Here is an 18891-nt window from a genome sequence, read left to right on the forward strand (position 1 = left end):
TACCAAGCACTTTATTGTGAATAGAAGAGTAATCACATTGGCGCAGATGAGAAGCTTTGTTAAACTGTGAAGCTTTTATCGATTGTAGAAGGCTACTCAGGTTCACAAAAGAAATCTACATGCCAGCGGCGTTCATAAGCATTGTAGGTGGTCAAAAAGAACTTTAAATCAGTAACTGTCATGAGCAACCACAACTCATCCTTAAAGGTATTTGCTCAGTGATAACTGAACCACTTCGGGTAGGGCAGCTTCGTGTCAGCAACGAACTCCGCTACCACTACATGCAAAATAGGGGAGGAAGCTACTATCTAACTGCCAATAGGATCTGGCATGGTCAAGGAACCATTTCGGCGAGTGATACCCATTCTGCGTCAACTTTTGAGTGATTTCAAATCAGGAGTGGAGAAAAGACAGACCATTTGGCCCATGGTATAACACCATATCAACAGTGGAGACCAGCCATGAACAAACGACTGCTCATATAGTGTCACCTCCTGAGTGACAGAAAACCCAGGAGGAATTTGAGAAGGTGCTCCAAGATTACACGACTGAACTTTCAGAAAGTACATGACACTCCCCTGCGATCCTTGTGAGGGACAGCACATGGCATTTCTTCTTCAGCTACCAACCACGGAACAAAACCTCGAAGAAAGATGTCTAACCATTTGCCACTCGTTGATGACACTCTAGACTACTCGGAAGAAGTAAAGTATTCCTCAGCTGTGGACATGCAGGAAAATGAAAGTCAGTGAGACCGACTGGAAAAGACTGCGTCCATAACGGCTGATGGCCCCTGTAAGTTTAAAGTTTCGCCCTTTGGACTGTTTACCGCCCCAGCCATCTTTGAACATATGATGGACAACCTGCATTGACCCCTTAAGCTGATGAGATGCCATTGCTATGTGGATCGTTTTGTCGAAGACATTTTTCTGGTACATTTTAAGGATGTGGTAACATCTTTTCCAGTCTTACAAGGGGAAGGCCTCAGACACGGCCAACCGATTCGGCTCTAATTTGGCAGGTCGCTTCTGTAAAACCTAAAACGAAAGACTCTAAGACATTTTGGGTCAAAACCCCCACGGTTTTGAGAAAATCACCCCTGAAGGTTATGACGATCAATCGACTTAAAATTGGAGGGATCGATAGATAATTGTAAATAGAGCGTTTTTCATCATCAGGTATGGGGTCCGCAAACGCAAACTTTCCCAGAAATCGAGGAAAGAAACTTTTACAACTGCCGCTTCTGTACCCACATGGCAAACGCTTATCGCCGACAGCACCGATAGCGCTACGGCCAAGGTAAAGCCGGCACGGTAGCTCAGTGTGTTCGCTCAGAGAGCTGGTTGGCCTCTGTAACAAAAAAAAAAAAAAAAAAAAACTAAGTGGAAGGATCAACAAACGAACCTGAACGGGTGTCATGTGACTTCCGCAACGACCAAATCCAACGATCAACAACGAACAAAATGAAGAAAAAAGAAAAAGAAATACGTGACTGTCTGGGAATCGGAAAACCCGGGTTAGAATCTCGAAGAAACCTAGCGGATGTTATTCTCTTCATTTGTATTTTTCCATATCTCAATTGATAGGGATGGAAGGGTTATTTGCCTACCTTATTATTATCATTCCTTATTGATTTACTTACCTTATTAACCCTCCTATCCCTAGCAATTGAGATATGGAAAAATAAAAACGAAAAGAAGAACATATACTAGGTTTCTTCGAGATTCGAACCCGGGTTCTCCGATTCCCAGCCAGTTACCTTGGCCGTAGCGCTATCGGTACCGTCGGCGAGAAGCGTTTGCCATGTGAATACAGAAGCTTAGGTGTAAAAGTTTCTTACTTCGATTTCTGGAAAAGTATGCGTTTTCGGACTTCATACCTGATGATGAAAAATGCTCTATTTACAATTATCTATCGATCCCGCCAATTTTGAGTCGATTGCTCATAATAAGATATAGGGGTGATTTTCTCAAAACCGCGGGGGTGTTGACCCAAAATATCTTAGATTCCTTCGTTTTAGGTTGTACACAAGCGACCTGCCAAATTTGAGCCGAATCGGTTGGCCGTGTCTTAGGCCATTCCCTTGTTAGTGTCATATGACGAGAATGCAGAGAGAACTCCACTGGCAGGTATGGAACTGACAACTGCGTTGAAGTGTATTTAGAGTGCAGGCCTCCACCTGAATCCAGAAAAGTGCGTCTTCGTCACCCAAAAAAACAGAAATTTTGGTGCACCTAGTCAGTAGCGGTGGAGTTTGTCCAGATGCAGAGAAATAAGAGCGGTCATAGATTTTCCAGCTATGGAGCACATTTGTGATGTGAGAGGTTTTGTCTGAAACTGGTCATATCTACCAGCGTCTCATCAAAGACTTCCGTAGCAAGGCACATGCCTTGCAAGAAATACTAGAGGGAGACGCCAAATTTTCCTGGTGCATCTTAAGGATGTGCTAACATCTTTTCCATTCCTAGCGACATATGACGAGAACGCTGAGACAGAACTTCGCACCGACACTAGCTGTTATGGGACTGTAACAGTTCTAGTGCAGATTCAGGAAGGTGCTTAAAATATGATAGCTTATGCTTTCACATTACTCTCCAAGTCCAATACGAACTACTCTGCAACCAGGTAAGAGTGACTTGCAGTGGTTTGGGCGAGCAACAAGTTCCAATCGTATTTATTTGGCAATTCACCATTGTGATAGACCACCATTCTCTATGCTGACTGAGTAGCATGACGGATCTGCCGGGCTGACTGGCGAGATGGGCACTGAGGCTTCAGCAATACCAAAGTGGACACAAACTCAAGGACGCCGACTGCCTTTCAAGCAATTCTTTGGCAGAAAACAGCAGCACGAATGAAATCTCAGTTACTGCTGTATTAAATGACATTGCTGCTGAACGGACGATACATCTGACACTGCTGAAAACCGTAGAAGCCTTGAAGAAGGAAGTAAGGACAAAGGAGAATCCCAACCAATAAATGGAACACTGTATTAGAGGAACCGTGGCCCAATGGGGCAGAAATGAGCGAGCTACTCTAGTGTATTTCCACGACGCTCCAACATCTGGTCATCTGGGAATCGTGAAGACTCTAGATATAATTAGACGTAGGTTTCAACCGATTCGTTGGACATTCTGTGAGCTGCTGTAAGAAATATAACGACAGAAGCCCTACAAGGCCAGGCACCTCTCAGTGAGCTTGGGAGATTTGGTATGGATTTTTACACCTGTGGGAAAAGCAGCACTAAAGTTCTACTTTTGTTACTAAAGTTCTACTTTTGGCTGTGTCGTGTCTTTCATATTTCGTCGGGTGTGACATATGAAGTCGAGGATAATGATCCTTCATAAAGAAAAAAACTGCAGACGTCGTCCATTTCCTCCATATGAAGCCCTACTACAATCCTCGGCAAAGATCGGTTTCAAGGAAACCGAAGACCTACTGGATTATCGCAAAGCTTCGATGGGAGAGACTACCTTCGATGCTCATGATAGTGAAGATGATGTGACGACATAACATTGGTTGGATTTGTCCTATTCCCTCACCTCCAACATCTCGCAAATAGGAAGGCGCTTCTTGTTACTCCGCTGTACAGGACTTCGCACCCAGGCATTAGGCAGTGGTAGTGGGATGGACTGAGTGGCAAACAACCAGGCTGCACAAAAATATGAAAGCTGTTCTTTCACAGGGTCAAAACTGCGTGCTGTGAGAATAATGTCCCAAATTTTCTAGCGGCATCGCTTGCTAGCGCTGACGTTTTTCACATGTGTTTTTTTCTCCTTAAAATATGAGGTCTAGATAGTGACGTTTCCCTGTAAGAGGACCTTATAATGATGTCATTGTCTTTTGACACACTAATAGCGCAGGAGTGAATTCCTTCTAGACTTGGTACGTATTTGTTGTAGCGTTCTAGTTGTTTAAGATGTGATATTGGCGTATTTCCTAAAACCATCACACTATGCTAATTGTTTAATGTGGGATATCGGTGCTAATTGTTTAACAACTCTCGTACTTTTGTGTTTCTTAGGATGATGGTCTTGAAAATGAGGAAAATATCGATGAAATATTCAACAACTTCCCTAAAACTGTAAACAGCACCTTAGTCTCAAAGTGTCTGAAGTCATTTCTTAATCAGAACTCACACTAAATAAAACAAGGTTGATCTAAATATAGAGGCAGCTATAATTTGACAGCGATTAACTTATTTTTAATACTTCACTGTGATGACTGGTGATCAGGGGGGCAAGGAGATAGGGAGGGTGTTTTTAATTTCTCACTATCGCAACTGGTATATTTCTGCCTCCTGAATTTTTTGATTGGGTCTTTCAGTTTTCATACTTTGCTGTGATTGTGGAAGATATTGGGAGGGGAGATAAGGGGGAGTCGGTTGTTAACTTCTCACCAGCACAATTGAGGTATTCCCACCATCTTGATTTTTTTTTATTTCTTTCATTTGTTATACTGCACTATGACTGGATAATGGGGGAAGAGAGGGGTGAATGGGGGGGGGGACGGACGGAGGGAAGGCGAAAGGGTGTGTAGCTTGTCTCTAATAAGGATGATAATGTCACTGACAAGATTGCCCCCATATGTAGACAACCTGCTAAAACTCTTGAACTTTTCAAGGTAATTTTGGTGCACATTTGGTCTCGAATCTCCACTGAATTCTTACATCTGTGTCCTTACACCCACTCAGTCTGCAGTTTCTATTAGATATTTAGGAGTTGTGCAGTGCTAAATTTGAGAAATAGCCTATAACCTGTAACAGCTTACCTGTCTCTTTTCCAGGGCGAATCGGTGAACTTCATTTGAAATTTTCACACTCGAACTGGTTTTCTAAGGAGTATAAAGGTTCTATCAGAGCACCTATTCTGTTCTGTCAGAAAGTGACCCTGCTGGGCGGCAGTTTTTTGGTAGTGTGCGTATCAGAAAGTGGAAGTCCATATTAGATAAAATAATCAATCGAACGTTACACATTCTCCACCATAATCTACAATGATTACTGGTACTGTTTATTGTATTATTGCTCCACCAACAATTGAGTATGCAGTTAACATTTATTTTCAAGGAATTTAACCACACATTACAGCTCTTTCCTTTAAATTGATTAGTATATTTGGAATCACACAAAATGCTCTTGCGAAGGTTTCTCTCGAAGAACAAACTCTACTGAATCTATAGATCTTTGCACCACATACGTTGCAATACGAATCGATTTTTCTGTCGTTAATGGTGTATTATGGTGGTTGCGAAAATTCATTAATCTGTAGTCGATAGAAGTAGGGAAAATAAAACACTCATAGTATAAAAAATCAGTTTTATTAAATGCATTCTGTACAATATTCAAATTTTTGGCAATCGAGGAACCAATACTTTTTTCTATATGTAAGAGAAGCAATATTTTAAAAATATTGCTACACTAGTCACAGACATGACGGTACTACCTAGCAGCTAATCACACATCAGAGTTTGTTGGTTCATTTGAAGCACACTGTGTATATGCTATAGTTTTCGAAGTACATTAAGGTCTCACTTCGACTTGATACTGGCAGATGAATTACTTAACTGATACGTCGAACATATGGTTTCTGCTTCCAATAACACAGAGAATATTTAAAACACTGAGAAAGATGACCAAAAGAGAAACATGGTTGGTGTGGCATAATCCTGTTGCCGCTGCAAACTGGGGCATCATATACGGATGTAGCTGTACACTCAGACATTACATCAGTTAGGAAGTGAAATCAGACTTGATGACTCGTTCGAAATCTCCTACTTGAAAGCTGTTTCACGCCAGAAAAAGACTCCAAGATGGCATTTAATTAGTGGTAATTTTTGGGGGTTAAGAGGGAACAGAGATCATTTATATGTAATTTCTGAACGAATTTCACAATTTAAGTCGTGACAGAGATTCTGTATTTGTTATTTCGAAATGAATTTCTTACGTTTAAATTACGGGCTCAAGATGGTTTATTTTGAGTTTCTACCAAGAGCATAAAATATATTTTGACTGTAAAAATAAGGCTACAAAAAACAATTGGTACTGATGGTATCAAATGTAATTGTATTCTCAACACCGATTGTTAATATGTCCAATTAAACGTTGCTGAAATGAAATGGCATGTGAGAAATATTCGCCACATTGTTGCTGAGGAATATAAGCAAACATTTTTAGAAATAAATGAGCAACGAAAAGCGTATGAATTCATAACAAATCACTGTAGGAATAGTACAAAACAAACGTAAGGTAATCTTATTAATTCGTTAAGATGTGAACTGAGTTTTCTAAGCATATAAATGATACAGAATATTAGTCATCTTCACTTTCTTACTGTGAGAGGTAAAAGTAAACTGTACATGTCAACAGTTGCTATACCTAGCCTACGTTAAACGCTACAAGTACGTAAAAACTAATTACATTATTATGGTCCTGGTTGAAGGGAAGATGATATGGACCAGCCTGAAAGGAAGGCTGTACACTGGCTCATTACAGTTAATCGAACGTGATAATGGGATGATAAAGTGGGTCGTTGTACAAACTAACATGTAATGTTGGGAAATGAATATGAAGATTAGTGACACTGTTTGTAAACAAAGGTGATGTATATGAATACTCACTAACGTAACTTCTGAAGAGAAGTGATAAAGGATAACTCTGTACCATGCTTAAGGTCTCACGAAGACGAACAATTGTCAAAACGTTTCGTCGTCTTATCTTGGCAAGAACATATAATGTAGTGCAATAGATGAGAGCAACTTTTGTAAATGAAAGATAGATTTCCCATACGGAACAAATACGAGGATCATTCCGAAACTAACGTATCCTGCTTTTTATGTTGACTTGAGTGGCCGAGCCATGTTATGAGTACGACAGTTATAATTTTTTTATCTCCCTGCTAACATTCTTTTCATATCGTTGTTCTGCGACAGTTGGCGGAAGCAGAGAAGCGTTCCAGAGTGGTAGCTGCCATCGAGGTGCATATAAAACAGATGTGTCGTTGAATTCCTCGCGCCGAGAAAATTGCGCCAATTTAAATCTGCAGGCGCTTGCTAAAGGTGTGTGGATACGATACAGTAGACTTTAGCAACGCGCGGCGGTGGCTACTGCGTTTCTATAGTGGTGGAAAGGGTGCGCTCTGGTCGACTCTGTTCAGTTGCCATACTTCATCACAAGCAGCGTTTCGATTAACTCATCGGTGATAAGCGGCGAATTAAGACCAAGGAATTGTGTATACAGATGAATGTCGACTATAATACCTGAGACAATATCTTACAACATCAACTGTCGCTAAGTTTGTATGAGCTGGACCTTGCAGATTCTTTTTTAAAAAAGAAAAAAGAACCATCGAATCGAAATTTGCCACGACTTGTTGGTGGACCAATAAGAGGCTGGAGGTGAGAGTTTTCTGAACACCATCAGCATCAGAGATGAAAAGTGGTATCAGCAATAAAAGCCAAAATCCCAAAGGTTGTCCTTGGAGTGACGACATACAAATTTTCCAACAAGGAAGTAGTTCCTATGGGGTTTCTATAGCTGTCGCCACATCCCTCAAATCTGTCGCCATCGGTTTCTGTCTTCCTGTATTTCTTTGTCTTCTTCTATTTCTCTTTTTTCTTTCATGGCCATCTTTACCCCATTTAACCTGCCATCCTTCAGTCTTCCACCTCTCTTTCTACGGTGAGGATGGTATATCAAGGTCTTCTTTGGCCACACGTCATCTGTCATTCGCATTACATATCCATACCCTAAGAGCTTCCGTTCTTCTATTCTGTCTCTGATGCTTTCTTGAGTCTTGGTCATTTCCCTAATCGTTGTGTTTCTTACGTGGTCTTGCCGAGATATTCTAGACGATCTTCTAACATAACGCAGTTCTAGAACTCTCAATTTGTTTTCATTTTTTCCAGTGAACTCTCAGGACTCACATCCATAAGTTTTTATGAGCTCTACGGTATTTCTATAGAGCATCTTCTTTACTTTCCATCTTATCTTAGAGGACCATAACAGAGGGTTTAGCTCCTGGATTCCTGTTCTTCCCAGATATTTATTATTTTCTTTAATCTGCGTTGATGTGCTGGCCTTCTAGTATTATGCTGCCTACAATTTCTCCACTGCACAGATATTCAGTCGTTTCAAAATTTACTTTCGGTCCACACTTATCATGTTCTTCTTCCAACCACCTACAGGAAAATCGATGTTCGCAGTCTACTGGGGTACGCACAGTGCAGTTCTTTTTCATCTTTTCAAGTTTAAAGCCAATTTCAATTCAGAACCCCATAAGACGATACCGACTAGCTGAGAGCACGAATTTCAAGAATGAACTCTGGGAATAACACAAAAAATTCCGCTTACAACACGATGACGTCAGGCACCACACTGTTTAGCGACCCTGGAACGCAGTGCCAAATTTTGCTGTAATGTCCTACGACATCCACCTTAGGGTTCTGATTTATTACCTTCAACCTCTCATCTCTTTGAGCGTGAGAAAGTGGAGAGAACGTTTTCCAGACTGAGAGACTGCCGTTAAAGCTGTAAGACTCAAATGGTTTAGGTCTTTACGAGTACGGGGTAGAGGCTTCTCTCAATTGCTAGCAGAAGTGGCGACTATGTGGAAAACGGGACAAGTGCGAGTGGGATTTGCGCTATGATTAAAATACGTGACAGAAATGTTCTTATCTTTCGACTGCATTGACTCAGAAGCTTAAATCTTTTACACCACGAAGGCAACATGGACCTCGGTATTTGACATAAATTTCAACTTGTTACCTCCACTGGCTCTTCTGAAAAATGGGTCTTAACAGACAGACAGACAGATCAACAACAACCATGCAAGTAAGGCAACCACAGCTATCAGTAGTCATCATGGATATTAATAAAACGCTTCAGTTGTATTTACTCCTTTATTTTTAGATCACTAGAGGTTTCATGGCACTAAAGGCCACATCTTCAGGTGAATAGTTTTAGTTTTTGTTATATGTTCACCTGAAGATGTGGCTTTTAGTGCCATGAAACCGGCAGTGATATAAAAATAAACGAGTAAATACAGCTGAAGCGGTTTATTAATACCCAAGATGAAGACCGAAAACAAATAAAAAAAATTTTGTATGCTATAATTATGAATTAACAATGTTAGGATTTTTTCAACTTATAATATGAAACTTTGCCTCTTACGAAATTTCGTGATTCTAGGTCAAATGAAAGTACACTATAGGTCTTGATTAGTTAGTTTGCAAGTGTCAAAATATGTGTCGTAAATGGCTGTACCTTATGACTGCATTGACTTAGTAGCTTAAATTTTTCACACCGCCAAGGGATCGTAGACCTTAGCATTTGACATACATTTCAAAATGATACCTCCACCCGTTTCTGACGGACAGAAGGTGATCTTATAACGGCTCCGTTTTTAACGATTGATATACGGAACCCGAAGACGACCTTATATCTCTTACATCCTTCTCTGTTACACTGTTTTATTGTTCTTCGGATAGCTGCCGTAGTTTCCATGAAACTAAATGGAAGGCATTAGTTTTGGAATGAGCCTCGTAGTAATTGCTATTAGCCGCGCGTTGTAGCCGCGCGGTCTAGGCGCTTTGTCACTGTTCACGCGGCTCCTCAGGTTCGTGGTTCGAGTCCTCCCTCGGGCATGGGGGTGTGTGTTGTCTTTATCGTAAGTTAATTTAAGCTAGATTCAGTAGTGTGTAAGTCTACAGACCGATGACCTCAGCAGTTTGGTCCCTTAGAACCTTACCACAAATTTCCAATTTCCGATTGCTATTATCATTGTATAGTGACAGTCTTGGGAATCTTTCTTCAAATTTGCTTGGCAAAAAGCATATGGAAGGACGATAAAAACTGAAAAGATTGCCGACGGCAAGAATCTGTTATCTGGGCGGATAACAGCAACTTTGCTAGAAAAGGTCACTGGGTGCGCTTTAAGACAAGACAGAGAGTGCCTCAAACGAGTGAGAGTTGGAGGTGAAGGAAATAAGCGGATGAAAGAAATATAGAAAAGCGCACGAATAAAAGCGAATCGGAAGGAAGCAGCCGTTATCGCCTCGACGAATCCAGCAGGCCAGCGGCGACGGCAGCCTCGAACTCCTGGCGTCCTTCGGGAGTGTCGAAGCTGAAGGAGATGGACGGCACCAGTAGGGGAGGCTGGTCGACGTCGGGCGACGGCTGGGCCGGACGGCCGGCCACGGGTTCGCCGTACAGCGTTTCCGGCTCCGGCACGATGACGCGCAGGCCGCCCGCCTGCCGGAAAGGCGACGGCGTCGACGGCCGCGGTTCCTCGCTGCTGGCCGCTCCCACCCCGGGTCGACCCAGGTCCGTGGACAACGACGGCACCACCTCCACCGACACCTGTGCTCGCTGCGCCAGATCCAGCTGTTGCGAGGGACCTGCCAGGCCGTAGCTTCCCTGCTGCACGGCGGCACCGGGCTGCGAGCCACCGGACACCACGCCTCCGGCAAATGATTCGCCTGTCAGACTTTCAGTAGGCGCGTAAGAGGCGCCGACAGGTGACTGGGACGCACTGACTGGGGATGACAGTACTTGTACAGACACTTTTCCTTGCTGTTTCGAAATCGGCGACTGCTCTGAGAGGGCAAAATATACAGACGTAGCAGGCGACTGGGTACGGCTTCCGTCCTGAATTGTAAGACTCGTTGATTGTACTGGTGACAGTGACAGCTCCGGTAACGCGTCGCCCTGCTGGTTGGAGAGTTGGTTGTAAGCAGAAAGGGATGAGTATGGAGAAATTGTGGTACTGCTGCTATCAGTCAGCGGTTTAGATATAGAGACCACGGAGGGACTACGAGAGAGACTTTGTACTGGTATGGAGGATGAGTACTTGCTAGAAAGTTTCTCTCCGTACCTGAATCTAGACAGTGCTGAGGGTAAACTATTCGGTCCAGATGTATCCGGCAGGGAGGGTGAGAATTTGAGCTCTGACGCTACAGGCAAAGGTGGAAGCCGGTCCGTTTGTGGCGACGAGCTAGGCGAGGATATAGGCACCGAGTGTTCGGTGTAGATCAACGTAGCGGGGGTCGTCACGGGCTGCTCGTTGCTCCCAGAGAAAGCTGCAGATGTCGCTTCTAGCGAAAATGGAGACGGCGATGAGGAGACGAAATTAGCAGGTAGAAGGAGGTCACTGACGGATGGCGATGGCCGGAATGACACGAAGCGGTTTAGTGGAGATACTCTGTCACGGCCTAGTATAGCGAGTGGTGGCGGCAAGGGGCTCGAGTACTGTTTCGGAGCTGCCGTCGATTGTGTCGCGCCGTTGATCGCTAGTAAATCAGTCAGAACAGTGGATGGCTCCCCGTGTGTGATAGGCGCCACATTGAATGCTGCATCGCCAACTGTAGGAGTGCTGTCTACGATTCCAGTCCCAGTTGTACCAGCCCTTGAGAAGTATTTTGATAAAGGTGGAGCCGGAGTTGAAGACAGCTGCAAATCACCCAAGATAATATCACTGGCTGTCGTCGGCTTTGCCGAGAGTACTACACGTCCACCGTCTACGGTTTCGCCTCCAGCTGTTCCAGTCTCTGTGTAGTATATTGCTGCAGGGGGAGCTGGAGTTGAAGACAGCAGTATATCACCGAGTCTCTGCGCGGGAGAGGAAATGCGTAATTCTTGTGGGGATTCTGGAGATTCATTAGATAAGGGGTATGGTGTAGAAGAGACGACAGTCTGTGTGAATCCTGGTGCCCCGCCAGAAACTGTGGTCAGCGCCAGAGGAGGAACCGTTGCTGTGTAGAAGCCCGGTGCTGGGGTGGATGATGGTACAAACGTTTCCACAGTGATGGCGTTCGTAACTGGCAGTGGGCTTGGTGTGGACGAAACGAGTGCCACGTCCCCAGATGAGCTCACTGAGAACGCTGTAGACGGCGGGTAAGCAGTGTAGTCCTGCGTGGGGCGTGGTGATTCCGACGAAACTGGGCTCGGTGTCGAAGAGACGGAGTTGTCTGGCTGTGGAGAGGCGGTACTAGAGCCTGATTCCAACAGCGGTGATGGCCCCTCTGTCAGAGTCACAGGGCGCGGCGTGGTGGACGTCGATACAGGTCCAAACGAAAGGGCAGGGGCGCCAACCTTCTGCGGAACGGTTGCGCTCAGTCTCACGGTACTGCCCGCACTGCTTCCGGGTGTCGGGATGATCACTTCGGCGCCACGAGCCGCACCTGGAAACAAAAGCGGTTCGTAAAGATGTTGCCAACCCCAGGACACAGCTCGCTAATGACGTGTAACACTGCCCCTGGTCTTTTTAAACGCCTCATTTCGGCGAGGAAGGAATAATTTATTCATGTATTGCTCGGGTATTTCTTCGTTCCAACATTCTATTAGTCCTTTTCCTCCTCCCTCTATCTCTGTCCATCTCTCCTCCTCCTCTTTCTACCTCTCTCCTCCTCCCCCTCTCCCTATCCATCCCTCCTGCCTCTGGGCACCTCCTCCTTCCTACCCTCTCTATCTCCTCTTCGCCCCACTTTTAAGGTTCTCATATATTTTCTGCTACTGTAAATAATTCACGTTTACTGTACTGGGACAAAGATGAATGAGCGTACTGCATGAGTTGTGAATAAAATTCTTGACTCTGTGGCTGACTTGCTAGTCAGTCAGTTGTGCAGCGTTGGCGAATTCCAATTTGAGACATAGTAGCGAGCAGTGGCGTTCTTCAGAGAATGAGATGCGTTTTCTGTGAATCTGGGAGAAGCTATTTGGAATACTTTATTGTAGAGATGAAAACTCATTTATAATACTTGTTTGGTTGGTTGGTTTTTGGGGAAGGAGACCAGACAGTGTGGTCATCGGTCTCATCGGATTAGGGAAGGATGGGGAAGGAAGTCGGCCGTGCCCTTTCAGAGGAACCATCCCGGCATTTGCCTGGAGTGATTTAGGGAAATCACGGAAAACCTAAATCAGGATGGCCGGACGCGGGATTGAACCGTCGTCCTCCCGAATGCGAGTCCAGTAATACTTGTTTGTTCTTTTTATTCCTGGACAAGATTTTGGAGGAATTTTACAGTTATGTTTGTAGATTCTTTGTAATGAAAGAATTTTGTAATTGTTAGAGTCTTCCTGTGTTGTGCAGTCTTTTTGTCAATAATCAATGACTGATTTCTCAAAAAACGATTTTATTTAGAGTGAAACCCACCTCCATGATTTCTCACGAAGTCCTTGTCTTTGATGGACACTCGCCGTCGAGGACCACGTAGTGGGTTCTGTTACTAAGTCTTCGAGCCACTCACTCATTTGGGAACCTAAACCGTATGCTCGGACATTCGTCAACAGTCTGCAGTGGGGTACCATGTAAAATGATTTCTGGAAATCGATGAATATGGACTCTGCCAATTGCTTTCCATCGTGTGAGAAAAGGGCAAGCTGAGTTTCGCACGAGTGATGTTTCCTAATTCCGTGCTGATTTGTTGTCAGAAACTTTTCTGTCTCAAGGAAATTTATTATATTCGAACTCAGAATGTGTTCAAGAATTCTGCACGATGTCGATGTTAAGGATATTTCTCAGTAATTATGCGGGTCAGTTCTTTTACCGTTCTTAAATGCAGAAGTGAACTGCACTTTTTTCCAGTCGCTTGGGACTTTCCACTGGGCAAGAAATTCGCGATAAATGCAAACTAAGTAAGGGGCCAGAGCTACACAGTTTTCAGTAAAGCAGAAACGGGATTGCAGCCGGACCTGGCGACTTCCTTGTTTCTGACTCTTTCAGTTGCTTCTGTACGCCACATATGCCGATTTTCATGTCATCCTTGCGGTAGTCTCTACGATAGGCAAACGACAGTATGTTTGTACGATCCTCCTGCGTGAATGATTTCTTAAACGTGAAATTTGAAACTTCAGCTTTCCTTTTGCCACCCCAGACTGGTCGACGAGTGACTGGGTAGAAGCCTTTCTACCCGCTTAGTGATTTTACGTATGACAAGAATTTTCTCGCGTTCTCGGCAAGATCTTTCGCTAATGCATGACCGTAGGAGTTGTTGCAAGCTTAGCGCATTGATCTCCTTACAGACTTCTGTATGGCAACATTTGCGCGCTCTTTTATGAACCGAAAATGAACAGTCTCTGTTTCCTCAACATTTTACGAATCTGATTATTAAAACACAGATGGTCTTTTCCATCCTTAATCCACTTATTCGGCACATACGTCTCCAGAGCGCGAATTACGTTTAGTTTAAACTTCGCCCATAATCTCTCTACGTCCGTCATAAAGAAGCTAGGCGACGTCAATTCATTGTCTACGTGGGATTCTAAGAACTACTTGTCTGCTTTTTCTAGCATGAACACTCTCCTGGCCTTCTTGACGTATTTATTAACTTAAGTGATCACACTCATGCTGGTAGACTTTACTCCTTCTTACACGAAGCATAACACGTGCTTCGCAAACAACAACCAACATTCAAATGTGATATGAGAATGATTAACGTACAGCGTAATTTTTCATTATATAAATAATGTAGATGGCGTTACTGTTACCTACTTCGAAGGTTGCACTGAAATGCTGATCATCTGCATTTCTAAACTAGTGCCAAATTGACGTAGCTGAATGCCGTCTTCATGGTGTTGGCAGCAGTGTACGTGGTAAGGCAGATTACCTGGAGGCAAATATCCGTCAGCGTGGCTGAAGCTACTGGAGAAGGCCTTCAACTTGATCGCCGGAGGCGGCGCATCCAGCTTCTGGAGGCTCGGGTCACTTTCCAGCGGCGGCTCCAGACCCGTCGACAGCGCCAGACTTCCTTCTTTGTCCTGCGGCAAAGAAAGTTTTTTCTTACGCAAACAATACCAATCAACATCGGTCACTGCACCACTGAAACGAAGATCTGCTTCAACAAAAGTATATACAAGAAATCGAAAACCGTTACAACTGTCGAAATAGTGATCAGACGATATAACAAACACTGTATTAAATTAAGAATTTTATTCACTCTGACGGCTTATGCAGGGGGATGAACTTTTAGAAATAAGTTTGTATACGAGGTTTGTCCGGAAAATACGTATAAAAGTTGAATAATGTCTTTATGTTACAAGTTGCAGTCACCGGCAGGTGGGACTACTGCTGTAATCAATCCCAGCAACGCTCAGTTCGAGTCAGAGCACTCTGCGTGAAGGTGGGAGTATGTGGCAGCTTGTTCACAGTTACCCTTTTTCACCTGCCGTCGGCATGGAACTCTGTGATTGAGGAACAATGCGTCAACATCAAGTTTCTTGCAAAGCTAGGAAAGAATGGCCGTGAGATTTTTTGAGTGTTTGAAACAGGTTTTCTGGAGACAATTCTTTGAAGGAACCAACCGTGAACAAGTGGTTAAAAAGGTTCCGGGATGGTCGAGAAGAAGTGAACGATGACCCTCGCCCAGGACGCCCGTCGACATCGAGTTCCGATGCAAATGTTGAATGAATTCGGGCTTGTGTTCTTAAAGACCGTAAATTGACAGTCACAATGATTGCTGACGAGCTCTCAATCCCCAAAACAATCGTTCACGAAATCCTGACACAAAAACTTGAAATGAAGAAATTGTGTGCGAAAATCGTACCGAAGCTCTTGACGCCAGAACAGAAAGCAAAGAGGGTTGAGTGCTGTGATGATTGGTTGGAAGCAGAGGAACGAGGGGCTTTCTCAACCGAGTCATCACTGGAGACGAGTCCTAGTTTTAATAATTCGATGTGGAGCTCAAATCTCAAAGCAAGGAATGGAAACTAGCAGGAGAACCGAGAACAAAAAAGTCGCTAAAATCAAGGTCCAATGTGAAGACAATGTTGATTGTTTTCTTTGATTCTAGGGGCATTGTTCACAAGAAATTTTTCCCTCCCGGCCAAAGTGTGAACGGAAATTTTTACGTTGAAGTTCTGACACGTCTCAGAGCTCGTGTGGCCCGAGTTCGACCGGAGTTGGCAAAAGGGGGCAGGTGGATCCTTCATCACGACAATGCGTCCGCTCACACGTCGCTCGTTGTGCGCGAGTTTTTGCCCGAAGCTCAATCAGCGTGACAGACCACCCGCCTTATTTACCCGATTTAGCCCCGTGTGACTTCTTCATGTCTCCGAAATGCAAAATGGTGCTTCGGGGGCGGCACTTGGGAGATGTGGAAGCCATCAAGGTGGAAACGACACGGCAACTGAGCAACATCACAACTGAAGACTTTCAGCATTGTTATTAACAGTGGCAACGGCGTTGGCAGAAGTGTATCGCGTCTCAGGGCGAGTACTTTGAAGGAGACCATATTGTAATACCTGAATAATTGTAAGATAAAGTTGTTATTCAACTTTTATACGTATTTTCCGGACAAACCTCGTATTGGAATAGATGATGGAGAAAAATGACTCCATAGTTTCAGGCCAGTCAGTTCTACAGTACATCAAATCGAGCGAAATTTACCAAATAATCTTACGTCGTAAAAGCACTCTTGAGGAGATACGCCCATAAAACGATAGCCAATTAGCGACAAACGCGCAGAAGTGCGTGCATTGAAACTAATTTACCCAGCTAAAATTTCTTACGCTATAGAGCACACTTATTAATTGAATTAACTGAACAGTCAGAGCTATGTAAACTTTAAATTACTATCCATGGCTGGCTGCGTTAGACGCGAATTTTCTGTAGCGCTTACTACGCTAAAAGATCCGTAATGCCTTTAATTTGCTGAGATAACAAGCTGTGCGTCAAAAATAGCTGTGCAGCAAGATAGTCGAAATGTCGTACTATAAGGCGCAATGGTATTAATAATGAAATATTAAGGCCACAGATTCTAAATTTTGCTAATGTACGGAGAGCATGAAATGACTTTTATTGTAAGAAGTACAGTAGACCAATAAGTGAAGCAACACAGTGGTGGAAAAAAATAGATGTTAAACACTTTTTTCAAATCACGTTTTTAAAGCATATGGTTGAAATTCTTGCCTCCAACATCGCCGCAAAAAGTATTGGGCTGTTGCGGAAGACTGTCACAGCCTCAAAGTGCGCCCGCTGTCAGCTGATTGGCTGTCGTGTTACGGGGGTGAGATTCCGGTCGATGGTTATTTGGAAAATTGTGCACAATTCAAGGTCATCACTCTGCTCTGACCTTTTTATCAGGTCGTTTCCACCATCCTGTATGTAAAGGGTGAGGCAGAAAAAACAGGCCAACCCGAAATACAACTGGAATGAATAAGTATATCTAGGTGCGGTTTTCGCCAAAAGTTGTAGCGAAGAACATGGCGAATTGTCTAATATTCGCAAGTAATTTTTATCGTTTGTAGTCGCCGCATTACGATACCGACTTTGTTTTTTTTTTTTTTCTAACTGAACATTTTTTCTGTGGCATTTGAACGAAGCTTCTATGAGAACTTCAACGACATAATATGTGTGAGACTTTATCAAATAATATCAATACAACAGCGTCGCAAACCACTGTCCCACCGTCAGGAGAAGAAGTTCGACAAACGTGTGCCCCATTATACCAAATGTAAGGAAATACGTAACTCAAGTATGATTCTTGGGTTTAACTGTACGCTTGAAGCCCATCAGTCTCTGTTCTGCTGTTATAGCAATCACACAACTTCCTCGTAAACATACTGAGACATTCACAATGTATACGGTAGCCGAAAAAGTGGATATCGTTTATGGCGAATATCACCAAACTATTAGAGCTCGGTGCGGTTTTATACTAAAGAGTATCCAGATCGTGCTAAGCAGTCACGATCTGTTCAAAAATGGTTCAAATATCTCTGAGCACTATGGGACTTAACATCTTAGGTCATTAGTCCCGTAGAACTTAGAACTACTTAAACCTAACCAACCTAAGGACATCACAGACATCCAAGCCCGAGGCAGGATTCGAACCTGCGACCGTAGCAGTCGCGCGATTCCAGACTGAAGCGCCTACAACCGCTCGGTCACCACGGCCGGCAGTCACCATCTGTCTTTGCAAATATTATAACTGAGCTACTCAAGCATGACTTACGATCCATCCTGACAGATTTACTTCCACCAACACCTCAGTCCTATTTTCTTGAGCACCTCATTTGGTAGATCAGTTGCCCGCGAAAGTGTCCCGAGTTCGAGTCTCGGTCCGGCACACAGTTTCAATCTGCCAGGAAGTTTCATATCAGCGCACACCCTGCTGTAGAGTGAAAATTCTTTCTGGAAACATCCCCCAGGCCGTGGCTAAGCCATGTTTCTGAGATATACTTCCTTCCAGTAGTGCTAGACTTGCAAGTTTCGCAGGAGGGCATCTGTAAAGTTTGGAGAGTAGGAGGTGAGGTACTCACTGAAGTTAAGCTGTGAGGCTCAAATGGTTCAAATGGCTCTAAGCACTATGGGACTTACATCAGCCCCCTAGACTTAGAACTACTGAAACCTAACTAACCTAAGGACATCATACACATCCATGATCACACACATCCATGCCCGAGGCAGGATTCGAACCTGCGACCGTAGCAGCAGCGCTGTTCCGGACTGAAGCGCCTAGAATAGGTCGGCCACAGCGTCAGGAGACGTGCTGGGTTAGCTCAGTTGATAGAGCACTTATCTACAAAAGGTAAAGGTCCTAACTTCGAGTCTCAGTCCAGCACATAGTTTAAATCCGCCAGGAAGTTTCATATCGGCGCACACTCTCCTGCAGAGTGAAAATTTCATTCTGGAAACATATTTATAGCGTTATGTTGCTTAGAAGTGTTTCTTTCTCTGTTAACTCGTAAACAAACCATCGCATGTTTTCACAAAGTAATGACCTGTCAATAAGATGTTTACGACACCAGTGTGCATTGTGGTTAGGTGCCGAAACAGATTACTCGTTATAGACACAAAATGGTAATTGATTTTGTATTGGTTTCCTATCAGCAATTCATCTTTAAAACAGGTAAATCAATGAATTTGAGAAATAATCAACCATTCTTAATAAATTGCATCAACA

The 18891-nt window shown here is 43.7% G+C and overlaps 1 protein-coding gene across 1 annotated transcript in view; it reads right to left on the reverse strand.

Moving 5' to 3' along the window:
* Positions 1-10042: 10042 nt before the first annotated feature.
* Positions 10043-18891, reverse strand: part of LOC124616386 (mucin-17-like) — a 258939-nt gene continuing 250090 nt past the window's right edge. Inside the window, exons 6-7 of the mRNA XM_047144691.1 lie at positions 14599-14749; positions 10043-12174 (exon numbers count right to left, since the gene is read on the reverse strand). Of these exons, the coding sequence (XP_047000647.1) occupies positions 10043-12174; positions 14599-14749 (2283 nt within the window). The remainder of the gene's footprint in view (positions 12175-14598; positions 14750-18891) is intronic.

Source organism: Schistocerca americana, chromosome 5, assembly GCF_021461395.2.
Source record: "Schistocerca americana isolate TAMUIC-IGC-003095 chromosome 5, iqSchAmer2.1, whole genome shotgun sequence".
Classification (NCBI taxonomy): Eukaryota; Metazoa; Arthropoda; class Insecta; order Orthoptera; family Acrididae; genus Schistocerca; species Schistocerca americana.